The sequence below is a fragment of the Phasianus colchicus genome, chromosome 21, assembly GCF_987193195.1.
Source record: "Phasianus colchicus chromosome 21, bPhaCol1.hap1.1, whole genome shotgun sequence".
NCBI classification, from domain to species: Eukaryota; Metazoa; Chordata; class Aves; order Galliformes; family Phasianidae; genus Phasianus; species Phasianus colchicus.
The window spans coordinates 8,442,350-8,462,126 of NC_143456.1; the positions used below are offsets into that span (position 1 = coordinate 8,442,350).

Here is a 19,777-nt window from a genome sequence, read left to right on the forward strand (position 1 = left end):
AAAAAGCTTTGGAGATCTGAGGAATGGCACTACAGCTAAAAAAATATATATATATATCTCCAACCCAAGAGTGAATTTGATATTTGGTGTTTGGGGACGGAGGAGGAAGAGGGTGGCCAGTCCTGCAGCGCTCAGTGCCGCTGGGGGCGGCTTTAGGAGCGCACAAAGATTTGTGGCTTTCGATAGTTTCCTCTCATTTCCATGACTCAAACGGCGTCTATTCCAAACAAGCAGTGGGAAGGAAATGTCATGAGCTGACAGTCCCAGCTCACCCTCTGTTCCCAACAGGAGCTGCCTGAGATGGATGTAGGAATTCGTGTGGTTACAGTGTGAGCCTGCGGTGTCACTGTGTGATGCACTCTGGGGGCTGCATACATCTCTTCCCCGCCGCCCTGCAGTGCTGCAGGCAGCAATGGACACAGCCACAGCCACGACACGTGGTGCCCCAACATGGACATCTGAGCAGTTTCAGGTTTAACTTCGATTTATTCAATGACACATGCATTTCTGGACAGACAGCCGAGTTCCAGTGAACAACGTTTATAACCAAAGATGAGAAATCTGTGACTGCAGTTAGTCAATTATGTATGTTTCTAGAATACATGGCTAGAATAAAACTGGAGCAAGAGAGATCATTCTTCCAAAGAACAAAAAGAAACATTTCCCACTTGTAATACTCCTGGCATCAGTACAGGGGGAAGGAGGGCAGCAAGGAGCGCAACCGGGGAGAGGAAACACCATCAGCCCTGTCCACAAACGCCCCTGAACTCCCATTCTCCGGAGCTCACTCGTTACCGCTCGGCACTTTGCAGATGTCTGCAGCTCCATAGTGCAGAGATTCCCTTCGTCTCCGAACACAGAAAGCAGAGAGCAGCTGTGACACCACGTGCTCGGCCAAGAACGGCTCAGACAGATTCCTCCTCAACCAACCTCTTCCCGAACACAGCGAACAAAGCGGCCGCGGAGCTAGCGAGATTGAAGATGGAGTCTCTTCGTATTGCACAGAAAACAAAGTCAAGGTTTTGTGAGTACGTTCCAGGAAGGTTTACGTGGAAGAGTTGCTGATATCAATCAGGGTAACAGAACCATCCAGCGCGCAGCGGGCAGCGGGCACATCGGATTGCTTGGGCAGAGAGGCGGCTCGTTACCCTGTCCCCATCTCTCCTCTTGTGATTGACGAACTCAGGGGAAGCCTGTGGGGAAGAGGCTGAGGGGCTGGTTCTCATTAGTCGGGAGGGGCGATCTGTAGCCATCGAAATTGCGAGGAATACTTCCACTGGTGGACCCGGAGCTGTTACTGAGCGTCTCTATGCTTCCCTCTCGCTGAAGCTCTGCAATAGGAAGAGAGAAGAGGCCCTGGTTAGTGCTTCAGATAAAAGAACCCACAGTGCTGTTAGGTGGGCATCAGTGCGGCCGACCACTTGGGGTTTGCAGGATCCAGGTGTGGGTTTGCTCACAGCTGAACTGAGCAGGGTGTGAAGGGCAGGGAGGCAGACGAGGGAACATCCTTAACTCCCCAGCAGGGCCTTTCTACAAAACTGGGCATCAGTTCCTGCTTCTTTGAGGGAGAAGAAAACGCCCCCACTGCTATGCACCCTACAGCAAAAGAGGACTCATTGAAGCTCTCCCCCTCCCAGTTGCACTCAGCGTGCCACCTCCTGCCCTTGCTGACCTCTCAAAGCCCTTCCCACTCCCTAATCTTGCAGCACGAGGATTTTTGTGTGCACAGAGCACTGTGTGCAGCCGTGCCCTCTCTGTGAGCCACTTGAACCCTGCAGCTGACTCAGAGGCAGTGTGCAGCGGTGCACCTGGGCAGCATCACCCTGCCTGACACTCAGCAGCGACACAAAGCCATGAGATCAGGCAGAACCTAAGCACACACGGGGGACAGGGCACAGGCCGGAGGTTTGGGCACAGTGCTCTGCACACATTTGCTGCAATGGGACTGTGAGATAAGGGATGTGTCCATAGGCAAAGTGTACAGCAAAAGCAGAAAGTCACCTAAGCAAAAAGCATCCCCCAGGGCCACCACCAGGGCTGGGAGACACAGCCCTGTGTCTGGAGGTGCTGCAGTGGGGATAAGTGCCCTGCAGTGGGGACAGTGTGCTCAGGGTAGATGGAGAACAAACCTGCAGGAAATGGGTCACTCTCCAAGCAGCGCCGATAATGACCTCAGCTGTATTAATCACCATTCCACACCAGTGTTTCGTTAAGGAATGTGCCTGCATAAACCTCTTCATTTTCCTCACATCCTCACTCTCCCATGAGTTCAGGAAGTAAAAACAGTAATTTAAATCAGAACTGAGCACTGTATCCCACACTAATGTTGTGCTTATCCCGTCTGATTTGGTGCTTTTATCTCCCCTGCACAGCTGGCTCTGGTTACGGCCCCACGTCACCGCCTGCACCGGGCAGCCATGGGCAGAGCCACGGGCTCACTGCATCCCAGCCTGATGTATGGGGCTGCTCCCAATGTCCCCCAGCTCTTTTTTGGCTATAACTGATTTTCAGGTTTGTGTTGTTTAGCAGTAACTGGAGCAAAAGGCAGTGGGGGTGCGTTTCTTGCGCTCCATCCCATCCTGCGCATCGCTGTGGCCTCACTGCTGGCCATGGGATGGGATGTGGGGATGCTGCGTGCTGGGGCTGTGGCAGCTGTGTCACCTCTGCGGGGCCTGCCAGGGGGTGGCACTGCAGAGGCTGATGCCAGCTGGGAAAACAGAATGAGAGGTAAAGGACGGGCACAGTGCTTTGCTGGGGGCAGAGAGCTCCCCTGGCTGCTGCCAGGCAAGTTTTCCAGCCCTAGAGCCTGCTCTGGGTTTGGAGGGGAGCAGCCCCCACACCTGAACTGCAGCACAACAGCATGACCACGGCACAGCCCCACATTGCTGGAAGGAGGTGACCCCACCAGCCCAGTGTGCCAGGAGAACGCCCGCTGGGAAGGAACACACCCAGGAGAGCTGGGGATGCAGGGCAGGGTGAGGGGCTGTGCAGCTGTGGCTGAGTTCTGCCATGGACAGCCTCGGCCCCAGCATGTCTGAGGGTTATTGTGTCTGCACTCCCCCGTGCACACACTGTCGAGATGCATTAACTTCCTTAAATGTACCAGTAAAACAACTGCTTATGATGCACTATAATGAACTTGTACGGTAGCCAACAAATTGTGCATCGTATCAGACCCATTCTGCCTTATAGACTCTCTGGCTATTTTGTAATAACTGCAATTTGCTTCTGCTGAAGCAAGATAACCAGGGTTGAGAAGTCAGGCTTTGCAGAAACCTAAATATTTGATTTGGGGGGAGAGTGGGTGGGAGAAGGAAGAAAGGGGCCCCTGGGAGCTATTCATGGGGTCAAAATAACATGAGACCTGCTCTTCTCCTTGCGTTTCCACCATCAAGGAAATGAAATACTGTGAGAAGACCAGCACTTGCATGATTTTGGGCCCAGAAACGGCTCCCTGAGGCATTTGAAAGCCCGTGAAAAACAAACACAAATACAAATAGATGCTAATACTGGAAACGTAAATACTAAAACCTGCCCCGTGTCCCCGGAGGAAACGGCTCGCAGAGTTCTGCCTGGCCTAAAAAAAAAAAAAAAAAAAGAGAGAAAAAACCACAGACAGGAAAAGAAGATGAAGGAGCAGCAGCAGCAACATCTGCTGAAGCCATGAGGAGAGTCACTGCAGGGCAGCTGGCAGCACTGTGCCTGCAATGGGGGAACCGCTGCTGTAACCCCACAGCCCACAGTGAGTGTGATGCCCGGGCAGCAGCACCAGCAGCATCAACCCCTTGTGATCTTGTCCCTGAACTGGCAGCTGAGCCACTCTGCCTCCCCAGAGCCCAGAGACGATGTGGGGATGAGGAGGAGGAGGAGGAGCAGCCCGGGATGCTCAGGGTGTGGGGGCACGATGACCCCCCGTCCCACAGAGACCGCCGTCGCTTCCAGAAAGCTCTAGGAACTGTCAACGAATTAGAAAGGGAGAAAGTCCTGCCAAGCCTAAATGTGAAACCATTTTATATGGCGCATTAATTCAATGCCTGAAGAAAATCTATATAGCCCTCTTTTGCCCGGAACACTCATAAATTATGCTGCCTTTCTGATTTGTGCTCTCGCCGCAGCGGTCCACTCGAAGCCGTGGTATCTCCTTTATGCCTACTCAAAAATCTCCTCTCCAGTGCATTATTTCTTCTAATGGTTTTCCCTTTCTCCTTCCCCTACACCAGGCGGTCACGCACCGTTTCAGACCCCCCCGGAGCCCCCCGTGCCAGCAGAGCCAACCTTCCCCTCTCGTCCCCAGTGCTGTGCGAGCCCTGGCCGGGATGAGTGATCCAACGACAGCAGCCTGATGTGTCGGGGCAGCGGGGAAGCGGCAGCAACTCTGAATACAAGAATTATTCTTCATCATCTCAAACTGTCACAACACATTACCCTCAAAGCCGCGGCTCGCTGAAGGAGTGACCCTGCGCTGAATGGGAGAGCGCTCGGGGAAAGAACTAATTGTAGCCTCTTTTCACACGTCAGTCACTTTTCACAGCACCAAGCCTTTCAAGCTCAACTAATGTCAAGTTCCCTTTTCCTTTCTCTGGGCTGAGTATTTCTGATTTTTAAGGATGGGGTTTTTAAAGGAACGAGGTCTCTGCCGAGGGAGGGAGGGGAGGGGAGGAAGCGTCGGAGTGAGCACGTATTGGAAAGTCCATCGGACGCATCAAGACTCGTTAGGAATTATACAATTAACAAGTAGGAATGCAGGAAGCGGGGTAATGGCCGGCAGGGCTCGCATCTCCTTGATTTCGGTGCTGTCATTCATCGCAATTATTTCAGGGAAGTTTTTGGGCTCCCCTATGAGCTGGGGCTGCTGGGCAGCAGCTTCCCGGCCCCTGTGCCAGGGCATGGGGTGGGTGTGGGACGTGGGCTGGGCACAAGGTGGGCACAGGGTGCAAAGCAAAGCGGGCATTTCCCATGGGCTGTGTATGGGGAAGCAGCAGGCATGCTGTGCCTCTCCCCAGCCACGTTTTGCAGCAGCAGCTACGAGGCCAAAGTGAGAGCCCTGCTTTACAATCACAGATAACATTTTCCCTTCCTTCTTGGGCACAGCCCCAAGCCATGGCCAACTCCTTGCTCCCAGATGAATGCTCAGGTTCCTCTCACCTCCTTCTCTGCAGCTGAAATTGTAAAATACTCTGCAGCAAGGACTAATTGTTACTCGTATATTTGCTCAATGCCCATCACGGGGGACTTGCAGAGCAGACTGGGGCTCCCAAATGTTACTTATTAACTGTAATGAATAATAATTATGTATCTTCTGCCATCTGGATTCTCATTCAAAAGAATCCTATACAGAGCGAACACTAAAGGGCAGTTGATATTAACACAGTGCAAGTCCTGAGGATCTCTTAAACTGTCTGCAATTTACACGACACTCCCCAAAGAATGGGTGACAAACATTTTCATTTTGCTGCTTGCGATGCACTCTCATGCAGAGAAGGGAGCTCAGCATACAGCTCTGCTCACCCTGCACCCTGCAGCACGACCAGCAGGGCTGGGTACGCTGACACACAATGAGCTTGAACGTTGAAGTGCAAGCACTGAGCACTCATTAGATCTCTTTGCATGCTTAAAAAGGATGATCACTGCCATTTCTCCCAGCCCACTCAACCTGCTCTCCCTGCACTCAGGTGGGGGCAGCTCAGGGACCATTCCCTGCAGTGCTCCACGTGGCCGCTGCAGACCTGCTCCAAAGAACTCATTTTTCCAAACAAATGTAGCACTGTGGCACTTGAACACTGAAAATCAACCCCCGTATTAAAAGCGTTTCATCCTGCTGCACCTTTTAAAACGTTGAAACACCATGGGAGCACCCGCATTAAATTTGCAAAGTCAAGGAGACTTGCAACCACTGCCTGTACAGCTCCTCTGAAGCTCCATGGCCTATGTAAAATATTAGCTGCTGTCAGACTACCTTATGGTAACTCTAATGCTGAGTCCACGTAGAGTTTGTTAACGTGATGCACTTGGAGATGGAAGCTGGCATCTTGGAAAGCAGGTGCAGGATGCAGCAGGTAGAGCAGGGGCATGGAAGGCAGGGGATCGCCAGGGGGACGTAGACTGAGACTTCTGCACATCAGAGCCCCTCGGAGACTGCACATTTCATTTCAAGTGCCTTATTTCAGTGCTAGGATGCCAAACATCCAACACGCACAGAACTGAGCTAACAGAAATGCTCCACACGTGGAGAGATTGCTGAGATACCGACAAAAGATTGCAATGTGTGAACTTCCAAAGAACTTACAAAACTCTTTAAAAGGTCTATGAAAAATAATAATAATAAAAAAAGCTTGTTTTTTTGCTTAGAACGAGAAACCCAAAAGCTCCACAGCTCTGGATTCCATGCAGCATGAGCCCCAAGGCTCCGGCATCCTGCCAGACCTGACGCCAAACGTTTTATGGAAGGTGAAAAGTGCACCAGATAAAGGACGAGCATTTAGAGAGACAATAATCTCCGTGAGAGGCACTTTCACAGCAGAGCTTTCAAAAAATAATCTCAAGTTCCTTCGAGCTGTATATATTTTTGGGAAGAGGGTTAGGGTACTTTCCTACCTAAATGGCACTTGAGGAGGATGAGTCACCCGTTGCAGCCAGTATGTGAAATTTCAAGAACTGGAATGGTTACAGAGAGCAGATTTCTGTGGCCAGTGCTCATGGTGTAATCCCACAGCTCCTCATGCAAGATTTCCAGTTGGGTTTTAAACATGGGGATGCTGACACTCATTTGTTGTGGTGTAAAGGCACTCCCTCCTATCCCACCCTGTAAGCTGCAGCACGTTGCTGGTGTCAGGATCACCACGTGCCTTACATGGGACACACACTTCCCTGTGCAGGCCAGAGCACACATTTGTGAGCATTATTTAGGTAGAATGACTGTGTACCTTCACTTACGCAAGCAGCACATCTGTGTAGGTCAGACCAAAAGCATTCACTGAGAGAACACTGTATTAAAACTCCTGGGTTTGGGCTCTCGTACCCAGGGTTATGGGTTGCTCAATAGTGACCCCTCTGTCAGCCTCTGCACCCACAGAGGGAAGCAGGAAGGGAATGCAATCTGTGTGTTCACAACAGCAGCCCTGCAGCACACACCGTGCCTGGAGTCCATGGCACCCACAGCCTTTGGGAGTTCTGGAGGAGATCAACCTCTTCCCATTTCGTATCTAAGACCAATTTCTTCCCCTCTTGTGAGGCTGCCTTGATTATGGGATTTCCTTATAAGTTTGCCATTGGGAAGATAAAGCGATGAGAGGACAATGGCGTGTGCCCCCGTGTGCACCTCGCATGCGTCGGGAGGATTATGTGCTTCTGACAAAAACGCATTGCTGAGTTCATCTTAAAAGTATAATATTACAAAGCAAATAATTCCGGCACCACTTGTAGCACTTCTGACACAAAGTGGATCTCTGGAAGTGAGGAAGCCGCCGAGCAGCTCTAGGCCATCTCCCCAGTGCAGAAGGATGATGATGAGGAAGCTGGAATGGACTGGAATTTGGGTTTGATTCAAAAGGAAAAGCTGAATGTTTGGGGGGAGCAGATGCCCAGCTGGTCCAAATCAGAAAGTCTGTGCTAAAGTGCACGCAGCCACACAAATGATGTCACCAGGATGAGCCTCGTCTGCTCCTCTAAGCACCTCAGGGCTTTCCAGCCCCAGCAGCTTAGGTGGGAAACTATGGAGCAGAGCTCTCCCCCTTCCATCCCCTGTGAGCAGATCTCAGCATCACTGAGAAACTCCAAACATCTCCAGTTCCAAACAGAATTCATTCAGTCTACTCAGCCAATTATTTTGAAGATGGTGTTGCTTTAAGCAAACTTGTTTTCTAAACAGACCCAATTCTACAAAGTGCTTAGAGCTTGCAGGTACACTCTTAAAATCAAGTCCTGCATTGGGTATTAGCTGGAAAACTACAGCCCACCTGCTGGGCTCCTTGCTCACAGGATTGCTTCGGGCCCTCAGTACACCATGCATTATTATTTAGCTTCAAATCTTGATGTTAGACATAAAAATGGAGTCTTGACAGAAGTGATATCTGAAGCTCAAGTCCGGATTTCAGGGTAAGGATCTGTCCCTGTGCAGTTCATCTGCCCACTGCTGCCTCCAGATTGGGGAGGAAGGCTGTTGGGTTAATTAATCTGCCTTTTGATTATTGCCACCTTGCCTCATTTCCACCTGGCAGCCCGGCCTCAGAGATGGAGCAGCCAGTGGGAAGAGCTGCTTGGTGAGGTACGTGCAGGAGGGAGATACCCTCCATGGAAATGCTGTGCTCTGGGATAGGAGAAAACCAGAAGAATCTCAAGCTGCACCTGGTTGGGAAACCAGCACCGCTTCCATTCTGCTCACCTGGGGCTGCTCCTTCCCAGAAAAACGTCTTTGGAAACAGCCAGAGAAGTGACACTGACCCTTTGTCTTTCACAACACCATTGGGTTTCGAAGTGAACATAGAGTTCATGTGTTGGGCAGATACTCAGAAAGTCCCTGACCAAGGAAATAACAAATTAAACAAAACAAAACAAATCAACAACCACAAAATACATTATCTTGGCTGCAAGGGTGATCTTGAAACATGAGCTAGAACATCTCACTAAAAATGCAGCAGGCAGCGTAAGGGCTGACGGGGCTGTACATGACATGTTCAGCAAGAGGAGAGCAGGATGAAAACTGCTGCAGCCTGAGACGTGAGCTGAGGATGCGATTCCTCCTCACCGGATGCCTGGAAGATGTCACGGAGATTCTCTCAGAGCAACCCGTGTGGAGCCAATATGAACTCCCAGCAAAGTGCTTAAAAACCCATTATTTATAATAACTGTTAAATGATGAGACATTGTTTACCCAGATCGCAAGATAAATTCTCACTTACAGAATGCTTGCCTGACCGTCCTGAACGTCATCTGGTTTTTATTTAAATGCAAAATGTAATTAGGCTCCCAATAACACAGCAGAAGAATTCAATAAGATAGGGCTTTTCACTTACAGTTTAATATTAACATTTTCCCATAAATGTTAATGAATAAAAGTCTACCGTTTTATGTATTATCCATGGTGGGGAGACAGCTGGCTAGGAATGGAAGGAAAGATAATATTTTCATGCTGTGAATTAGGATAGATACCTGAAGGAGAGCTAAGCATTGCAAGCACTGCCGCGGGCTGGCACAGCACTGCCTGCTCCTGGGGCTGCCACCAAAACTGCTCCCATTGGAGCAATGCAGATGTTGTCCCAGCAAAAATCCCCTTTTTTTTCTTTCTTTTCTTTGCTGCCTCCCCCTGCTCCTTGGATTCTGTCTGACCAGCAGCAGACAAGCATCAGATAGCCAACAAAATAGCTGTTAAGCAAGGACATGGCCCCCAGCCCTGATACTCTGAGACTCCAACACGGATAGCGAGGCTAGATTATCAGAGCAATCAGGTTACTATTTGTCTGATACTCCGTTAGGGAAACACAGGGGGTGATGAGAGGTGATGGCAGGAACACAGTATGATGATAGGAAATGATACAAACGGATGGAAGAAGGCCTCAGAGTCACAGAGGTGGCACTCCAGGATCCTGCTGAGCGACTGTTGCCTCCTGGAGCCAAGCAGCAGATGTGGCGATGGATCTCTGCAGGCTGAGAGCTGCAGGGCTGAAGGGCTGGAACACGCTGGAACATTTTAATTGCTCCAGCTTTTGACCTGGACTTTACCGATGGGAGTTTTGCTGTGTTACTGTATATTTTGCTGTTTGGTGACTCATCCTTCATTGCATCTCTCTAATAAGAAGCGTTCATTGAAAAGTTTGACTACTTAACAATTTGTTGCAGAAATGGCTTTCTGTGCTCCAGTCTCCTCTCCTGTTTTCCCCGATGAGAGCTCTGCCATGACTTTGGCCATCTTGCTTCCCAAACCGAGGGAACAGGAGATGCCCTCCTGTACATTGGTGTGACACTGATGTCATACTTAGGCAGGATATGGAGTGGGCAGACTGGCCACGTGCCATTTGGAGATAACAAAAGGCTCGAACTTCCAAAGAGTTAACACCAGATGCATGGCAGATCTGCACTGCACAGCAAGCAGAAATGGGAGCAGAGTGTGCCCAACCATCCCTGAACCAGCGAAACACTCCCAGCCTCTGTCCCAGAGCTGCTCCAGGGCTGCTGGCTTTGGGAGGACAGAGAGGAACTGTCTCGTCCTCGTTCTGCCATCACATCAGCAGCTGCAACGAGCTTTGGCTCACAAGCAGCTGTGAAAATACCTGCTTCACATGGTGGGAGATGGGGGGTCTTTACTTACAAAGAAATACATGCTTGCCTTAAGTTGTATCCTACATAGAAATATGACGTGAAGACTGTAAGACGAACAGCAGGATAATTACAGAAATTAGAGATGGAAAAATCCCATGTGGCCGTCTCGCCTCCCGCACCCTGCTCAGTGCAGGACTCCTCGACGTGGGGCATGTTTCAGACCTCCAGCTTTTAAAGGGAACATTTAATAAACGCTTGAGAAATGTTTCTAAATATTCAGAAATCCCCAAATAAGAGATTCCCAAGCCAAGCTGTACAAACAGAAAATCAATTTAAAAAAAAAAAACAACAAACCCGTTAAAAATCCACAGCTTTTGCATGCACCAAACCACATCTCTCTGAATAGTAAGCATCAAAGCATCACCTCATGTTTAGGACACTGCAAACAGTGCTGTTAGGATGCACAGCTCCCTGCAGAATCAGCCCTAAATGAATACCTACCGTGCTTTCCTCCTGCTCCCACTGAAATCAATAGCAGAAGCCTCAGTGATGCAAAAAGCTTAATGCTTTACAAGGTGCTCAGCAAAACACTCATACGTGAGCAAAACCAAGCTAGACAGAAAGGAGCTGCACATTTTTTCTGTGAAGTGCTGGATTATTGCAGAAGGAAAACTTATTTGCTTAATCATTAGTAAGGAAAACCACAACCCAAACCAAACCAAACCCCAACATAATAACAAATCTCTATGGAGAAAGGGAATTGTTTCTCTGTTAACTACTTGAAGACAAAGCACTGGCAGAAAAATGTCCAGTTCCAATAATGTCATAACCCAATTACAGCCTGCACAGAAGAGCTAAAACACTTGCAGAACAATGAGTAAGAAATTAAGTTTTAAATTGAGTGCTGGCCCTATCTGGTGTCACTTCTTTATATTCCAGCAGAAAGGACACTGCTGAGCTCATTTCGCATACAGCAGCCCGAGATGCCTGGGTACAGACATCATTTAGTCATCTCGTGCTTGTTTCTCCCCATTACTTTCTCTGGGAGGAATGACAAATCTAGAAATGTGACTGCACTTTGTTTTATTATGGTATTGATTTTTCTGCAAAGGGAAAGTGCATTTATCCCCCAGGTCTGTGTGCTGGCAAGAAAGGGTTAACAAAATGTTTATCACAAAGCTGGCTTCAGAGTTGAAAGTAATGTGATCAGTAATGAATTTTGTGTTACATTAGGTTGTATAAATGGACAGACAAGCGCAGACAACAAGTGGCCAGGAGTCGGGGCTAATCTAATGATGTAAAAATAGAGACAGCACCAATTATACTTGGGGCCAGCTCAGAGCTCCTGCAGGGACTGCAAATGAATAGGTACAAATCAAATTACTGACTAATAGACGCACTACAAGAGAGGGCAGTCAATGCTAAATACATTAGGGCCTTGTGACCTCTCTGCTCTGAACAGCAGAATCCTAAATTTGACTTAAAAAAAAAAAAAAATCAAAGGAACTCTTGTTCATTTAAGGAGAGAAACAGAACAATGTTATTTGCGAAATGATTTGAAACACTTAGATATTTTTTGTTTTGTTCCCCTACGACCACGCTATGTGCGTAACCCTTGGAAACCTGACAGAGTTTGCTTTTATAGCAAGGAGAAATAGCCTTTGTGCAGAAGTTCAGACCTGAGAGCAATACAGTCATGTTACATACCAAAACATTTCAAAGCCATGTGCCTCTTTGCGGTGATGTTTTTTACTGCTACTTCACCCGCTGTTTCTGTATCAAAAATAAAATAGTTCTTAAAAAGTGCCTTGATTTAAGAAGAAGAAAGATACAAGGAATCTCCCCAAACCATGAGCGAGAAGAAATAAACACAGCCAACTTGTTATCAAACAGCAGAAAGTCAGAGTCGTCTCTCAGCATCAGCCCCTCAGAAACACCAGCGGGAATTTCTACAAGCTGCAGTGAACCTGAATTCACACCAGAGACATCTGTGGGATCGACGTTCCCTCCCCCCCCCACTAAAAGGACGCATGACCCAGAGGAAATCCCACTCTCAGCCCTGAGCTGGGTGCTGGGCCGCAGTGGGGACTGAATGCATCTTCTGGGCCTGAGAGCCCTGCAGTGGGGCAGGGCAGGAGAAGAGCTCAGTGCCTTTGCTGCTGCACCTTGCACGTGGGAAACAAGCCACAAAAGCACATCGAGATGCGTGCAGTGCAAACGCTGCTCTCCTCATCTGGCACTTCAAAAATGGCGGCTCCTCAAGAGCCCTGGAGTTTCATTTTTTTTTAAAGAGTCTCATCCAAATAAACCTTTTGTAGGAAGAACATTGAGCTCTTAGACTTAATTGAGGGGGTAATTTAATCTCTGACCCTGGGATGAATATTCTGAAAGTTCAAAGGCTGCTTTTAGCATCAATGTTATTTGATATGCCACTGTGTTTGCTGCCTGAGCTGATTTTGCATTGAACCTATGCAGAAATCCCTTTGCAGAAATGCTTTTCAAAGGGAAAACCGATTGATCTGTGCTCTTGTATTCCCCACGTCTGAGTTAGGACCGACACCAACTGAAGGGAGAGAGGGGAAAAAAAAACTTTGAAAGACTAGAAGGAAGAGGAAAGAAAAGAGGAAGAAAGGAAGGAAGGAAGGAAAAGCACCAAGTGAAGCTCCTGCTTGCCAAGCTCGGAGATGCCAAGAGCTGCATCAGGCTTTGGGCCATGGCAACTGAGGGACAGCACAGCTCGGCCCTGTGTGGCGGCCGGGAGCCAGAGCGGCCTGAACGCGGCTCCCAGTGCTCGGATGGGCATTCCCTACCAGCAATTCTAATTAGCTCCACTTACTTACACCCCATTAATCAGGTTAAAGAGTTTGCTTCAACATACGAGCCTCCTTCATTGCATTAGGAGTTTGTTGATGACATCTGGAAGGAATCCAGAAGGTTCCTACGCAGGGCCTGCGCAGGGCTGTGCTGTGCTCACATCTCCGCTGCGGCTGACGTGCCACTGCTGGTAGCTGACATTGTTTTCAGGGGTTTTGAAAGTGAAAATAAATAGTTTTTTTGGTTTTTTTTTGTTTTTTTCCAAAACTTTATAAAGGGCTCGAAAGACCTTGCTTTACATGTTGTAGCAAGTCCTCGGCTCTTGTGGGTTTTATTCATCACAATGGTGCCACAGTTGCACCTTTCCCTGTTCAGAACCAGCAGCATGGGTTGTGAGATGCCAAACTCGAGTGTTCCTGGCAGAAAAAGCAGAGGCTGACAGTTGCAGCAGCACAAGCATCGCACACAAAGTCTGCAGCATTGCCTGTCCTGACAGTAACCTGCACAGCAATATTTACTTATTGTATATATGACAATTTTCCAGAGGAAACTCAGGTGCTGTGTGAAGTCTCCTGAAGAATAAATCTACCCTGGGCTGTGTGCTTCGTAGTAATAAACCTGGAAAGATGTAGGGAATGGGTTTCGATTTGCTAAGCCATGTGACAGTGGAGAACAGTGGAGCTAGGCTGACACCCAGCTTGAGGGAGCACCTCTCCTCAGGGCCACAGCCACAAGGTTTCATGCTGCTCTGCAGCCAGGGAGTTCAGATAAACTGCTTTTCTTTAAGGCCAGCCTACACCTAGAGTGGATGTGGTCAAAGAAGAAACCACACCAGCAGCACGGTGCAAGAGGAATCTGTCTTGCCAGGTTCAGCATGTGCACAGAAATGGGGCTGCAGAACTCATCCTCCATGGGTGTAGTTCAGAACACATCCTCTCCACCAGACTGTAAAGGCCTGGCCCCAAGTTACAGCTGATTTTCAGTACTATGCCTAGAGATGACCACAGTGCAATTGAAAGTGTAAGAAAGGTACTTGTTGAAGGACTATATAAGAGGATTTACTGATTATGGCATTTTTGGAGGCAAAGAGCTCCAGCCTGGGCTGGAGATTTCTGCGTGTCCAGTTTGAGAACTGTCCCTTGGAAGCAGTTTCATAAATCACAATACTAGCTTTGCTTTTGTTATTGAAAATGCAATGTGGAACTCCAGCACATACTCAGAAACTATACTGCAAATGTAAACATGCAGCTGCTTGAAAACAAAGCTCTGCAAGCAAGAGGTCACTGACCACTAACATTTGGTGAGTAGATTTTCAATTATTTTTTTTCAGTTAGAGTTTGGCAGAAAGTGAAGCAGCAAAAACATATTTTTGCATCTTTGCCAACTTATGCCTCCTTTGGAATTAAATGTGTATCTAGGCTGACAGCTTATGTACAGCAGACTCCACTTAAGATAGACATGGGTCGTCTGGATAATTGCATAACAAGGAGCAAAGCTGGTTTCCCAATCAAGTCAACTAGCTGGATGACTGGAGTTATCATTTAGGTCAGAAGGAAAGTAGACTTTTTGGGGGTCATTTTCCAGACCTGATTCTTCTCCCATCCACAGCCCGACAACCCTTGGCAACTTCCCAGGGATGGGAAGGACCTGTCAGGCCATCTAATTCCCCTTCCTTGCAAAGGCTGGATTATGACTCGTGCTTTTTGTGTCCTCCAGCTTGATGTTTCCTATATAACCAACTTTTGGGTGATTTCTGCCAGTAGCTCGGGGCGCTGAACCAGTGTGGTGTTGCTGATCCAGCTTTGCAATGCAATGGGGTAGGTAAGGAACAAAGATACCATTAATATCTGCTTCCCAAAGAGGTCTGGGTACTATGAGCATGCGCTTCCTCTGCACTACTGTTGCATATCAGCCCTGATTACTATATAAATCTACGTGTCAGCTATGTCCTAACAGTTAAGGCATTAAAGGAATCTATTTATCTCTTGCCACTAAGTGCATGTCAGGCTCAGCTGAGCACTTGATAAAGTCTCAGTGTCCATCCAATTGCCCATTTTTTCTTTGTCCACACTGTGGACCTGAGCACTACGCAAGCACGTACTTTCACATTCAGGGTTAGATATTTAACTATGTTGCAGTTCAAAAAAGACTTTGTAAATTCCACTAATGTGTTTAAGGACTAAAAAGAGTTAAAGGAGCACAAATAAGGGTTAAAGGCATGTATAAGTCCAAGCTACAGTAAGTCATTTTAGGATAATTAGAGTGAGGTTCATAAATCACGTAATTTTGAGTCCAATGTAGAAATGTAATTACTGTCTTTGGAAGCAGTACCAACACAGAAATCAACTACCAACAAGCAAATTTATGGCATCCTCTCTGCTGAGCTCCTTGCTGTCGTTTCATTGAGGTGAGTGGGTGGAAGGGAATCCAAAGGAGGAAGAGCTAGGCCAGAAAACAGAATGTTTTCCAAAGATAAATTCAATTCAGCCTGCGCTTGTTAACATGTTAGTGATTTGGGGGAAGTTAAAACTATCCTACTTGTTAGGAGCCAACAAAGACACCTCTTCTTTGAAGCAGGGGTAATGTACCTCCAAACTTATCTTTCCCATTTATTAAGCAGCAGACAGATGCTAGCGCTTTAATGCGATCCCCAGTTTGACAAACGGCCGCTGGCAGCCTGCCGGGAGTGCAGTCACGCATGTTGCATGAGCAACAGTCGACTCCCTGAGCAAGTGCAGCTTTCCAGGTATCAGCAGAGCAGGAGAGTCCTTTTTATGGGCATCTGGTTAAGAAGAACAGTTCAAGAGCTGCTAGGGGATGGAAGTGGAAAGGGCACGGGAGTTCACAGCCTTATCACTAGGTTTTCTCGGCCGCACTGAGTCACCACATGCCCATATCCTAAGAATAATGTACGTTAGTGACAGAGAGAATCCCACAACAGGCAGAAGAACACGGAGCATAACGACAGTGTGAGCAGGGCAGTGGGATGGGGTGAGCTGGGTCAGTGCTCATGTTACTCACTACTGTGCGATGGTGATTACATTTGCTGCTTTGAGATGGCATCTATCCTACACTCGTGATGAAGATTTATGTGTCTAGAGCAATAGCAGGGGGAAATCTCAGCTGATTGATGGCATCTCTGTAAACAGTCCCCTTCTGTCTTTACACCTGCAGTATTCTGAGCCTAATCTTACAGCAAAGAAGTTGGCACTCACTGGTGTCAGCTGGCTTGCACTAGTGAAAATGGAAGGAAAATACAGGAAGGAAAATACCCTGACAAAGTCCTCGTTTTATAGTGTAATATAAAGTTTCTGGGGCAGTCAGTAACCTCAACTTGTCACATCTAGATAGCTTCAGCTTCCAGAGAAATTATTGCCTTCACCTTTCCCCTAAGGTACCCAACCTGAGGGGAGCCAATCCATCTGGGGAAGTTCATTCTGCTCACAGTATGGGTCAATAAGTGATGAAACAAGTGCATTTCTCCATTTGCACAGCCTGGTTTTCCATCTTCACAGCCCTTTGGAAACAGGAGCTCTTAAACTCCACACCTGAAATGTGAGGCATCTCTATTCCCACTGCAGTGATGGAGCAACCATGAGCATGTTCAGTGCCTTGTCCAAAGCAGCAAGCTACTGAGAACATGCACCAGATGTGTAACTGAGACCCATACTTAGTGCTCAGTTCAACCTTTCTGTTAACACTGAATTTTAAAACATCCCATGACTGCATCTTTTTCAGCAGTAGCAACACAGAGGAAAGAGTTTGAGAAATGACAATCTGGGGTAGAAAGGATGCTGTGCACCATGTGGCAGTTTGCTTATTGCTACGTGAAGGGACTTAAACTGCTGATTTTCAATTTCCTCCAGTTAGTGGGAGGTGGTAGCAGTGTGGTGACCTGCTATGATTCTGTGAGCTGCAAAGTGAGGGACAAGCCCTGATGGGAAAGCCCTTGAGCCTCTTCCAGCTGGAGCAGCGCAGAGCTAAGAGTGCTCACAGCAGGGCAAGGAAGAGCAGCTCCTGCCCTACGCAGCCTTTCTGTGATGTCTGGAGGTTGGCATACCCCTGCATTACTGCTTGAGTTCCTCCTTTCCTCCTTCCCAGGCAGTCTGCCAAAAGAGTGACAAGTGAGCTGGCAGCTGATGTTAGAAGCCACCATCGCTGTGTGCTGCTGGTCACAACACAAACGGTGCACACATCAAAGATGGGCCTAGACCTTTTACTAGAGGGCATTTTTAACACAAGTCAAAATTAATGGAGACAATAAAACCACAATAACTGAGCTTTCACATTTCTGAACATCTCCTACCGCTGGGCCCCTTCTGAGCAGCATAATCTCTGACGTGCCATTCCATTTACTTAAACAGATGATATAATTTATCAATATAATGGACACTGATGAAGATGGATTAATTTGGATTACGGAACCAGTTTCACAACGGCTCTATTCAGGACACAAAATTAGGATGTGTGCAATTATGACATTGTTTGGATCAGCGTGGGTAAGGGCAGCAATCTGCACAGAGCCTGGGGATGCTCCTGTGTTGGCTGGGGAGGGAGGAGCATCCTCATCACCGCAGTATGGCCAGGGAGCTTAAAGCCAGCATTTTATTTCACGTCCCTTTAAGCCTCCCTGACTACGTTTAAGTGACCTACCAGTGGTTTCTGACTTTTCTCACACCGATTCCCCCATAAAGTCAGAAGTAGAGCGCAGAGGAAAAAGAGAAGCAAAGCTTAAAATAAAAATAAAAATCACCATTGGGTGAGATGTACGTGATCTCTGATCACACCTCTTCTTTGTACCTGTTCCTGATCCCACTATGTCCCTGCTGGGGGATTCGCACATCGCATCGGCCAGGCGCTCCCGGAGGCCCTCGTCAGTGTGCTCCATGGAAGACATGTGACGGAGACCGAAGTTCTCGGGCCAGCTCCCGCACACCTCCAGCAGGGTCACGCTCCGGTCAAAGGCACCTTCAACAAACAAATGGGAGATGTTCGGGAGACCCTGGGACCACAGTACTTCCATCTATAATATTTATGGCATTTGAAAGAAAGAAGGTCTCGCGTTTGGAGTTCCTGAAAAGCTAATTTGTGCACGTTAGTTAAAATGTCGGTGTTAACAGCGCCCGAGGAGCAAGCAGGGACCCAGGTATTGGGAAGCTTTAAGCAAAAATGTTAAATCACAGACACAAACAGTTCTGGTCTCTTGCTAGTGAGGGCTGGGAGAAGCTCCCAACCAGCATAACGACCCCACCAGCACTCCAACCAGTCACTGCAACCAGCATAATGACCCCGATGCAAATGGCAAGAGAATCAGGAATTGTAAAAAAATCTGTAGAGGTTATTAAGTACATTAGACAAGTAGAAATCAGTCTGAAAGTTGATTTGTCTTTCACTGCTTTGCTGTCGAGCACTTTCCCCTGTGCTCTGCTGGCCACAAACTGCAGTTTCTGTCCTATTCTTCCTCTTGTGCAGAGCTGCACTGGCGAGGGAAAGGCACACAGCTTGTTGCTTTGTTTGGTGCTTGAGGTACAGCTACTGAAGGGAAAAAGCAAGCCCTGCTTTCAGCCTGGCTGTGTGGATTTTCTGTCCCTGCACTGGGAAATGTTAGCTGAAACTGGAGCTAACAGAGACCCTTTCATCAGCAGAGCTTTTACCAGGATGCTGGCTACGATGGAGCGCATGCACCTACAGAGACACTGAATGAACCCTTTGGCTTACAGTTATTACCTCATTCACAGCAGTATAAGATGCTCTGCCGAATGCAAAGATTAGATTCTGAATTCAAGACCACTTCAAAGTACAAATTAAGATCATTCTGCTTTGTAATACAGCAAGTCTTCTGCAGAGGCTCTGAAACCATTCCCACTTGGAGCAAGGCTGCAGTCAGGCTTTGTTGCTTCGAGCACATACCATTTTACCCCACTATTAGGTAACTGAATACGCAGCATTTATTGTGCCTGGTTTCTGCCAGCCTGCAGAGGGGAAAAAAAAATGCAAATGCCAATGTTTCTCAAAGTTAAAAGTACATGAAACACGTCCTTGTTATCAGGCCTTTGGTTTTCCCCTTTGATCAGCCGTCAGAAACTATCTACACTTGTGCTCTGTGACTGTACAGCTTCACAGCACACTCTCTGCCACTGACAGGTGGTAATAGAAAGGGTGAGAGACCGAGCCCTGCGGCAGGCGTCCCTTCCTCTGATAACGTCCAAAGTACCGGGTGATAACCGTTAGTAAACACTCGGGCAGCCGGTTAATCCATACATCAGCAAAGAGGGGCAGATAATTTTGAACTCTAATGGCACGGACAAAAGCACAAGGGCTGGCATCCAGGGATTTATATGGGCTGCAATGGTGACTTCTGGCTCCTGAATTTCATCAGCGCGCACAGCTTTGATTTATCTCCCTGCCTGGCTGCAGAGTAGATTCCTGGCACTAGAAAACCATCAACACTGAAATGGACCTCTACAAAATGGGACCGTGGCTCTCGTGCGATACACGCACTTGAACTCTGGATGAATCCCAGTTTGAACTGAGAGGAGGAATGACCAAATATTTCAACTTTTAATGGGTCTTTGGATTTATAAGGTTACTTCAGTCTCCTAATTTGTTTAAAGGCAAGGGTTCTTGAAGCTTGTTTGAGAAAATGCAGCGAGGAGGCTAAGTAATTTCTATTATGTCTGAGTCTCTGCAACGTTTCCACGTTGTCAGC

General features: G+C 47.8%; 1 protein-coding gene across 13 annotated transcripts in view; it reads right to left on the minus strand.

Moving 5' to 3' along the window:
• Positions 1–466: 466 nt before the first annotated feature.
• The window catches only part of BCAS3 (BCAS3 microtubule associated cell migration factor), a 304,411-nt gene continuing 285,100 nt past the window's right edge, over positions 467–19,777 (minus strand). For 5 of the 13 annotated variants that reach the window (XM_090122759.1, XM_090122758.1, XM_031591511.2 and 2 more), the window contains 3 exons: positions 17,869–18,036; positions 11,962–12,027; positions 467–1,331 (listed from right to left, as the gene is read on the minus strand). In XM_090122759.1, the coding sequence (XP_089978885.1) occupies positions 1,183–1,331; positions 11,962–12,027; positions 17,869–18,036 (383 nt within the window). In that variant the 3' untranslated portion in view covers positions 467–1,182. Of the gene's footprint in view, positions 1,332–11,961; positions 12,028–17,821; positions 18,037–19,777 lie in introns of all 13 variants that reach the window. The other 8 variants (XM_090122761.1, XM_031591512.2, XM_090122772.1 and 5 more) reach the window with 5 other exon arrangements.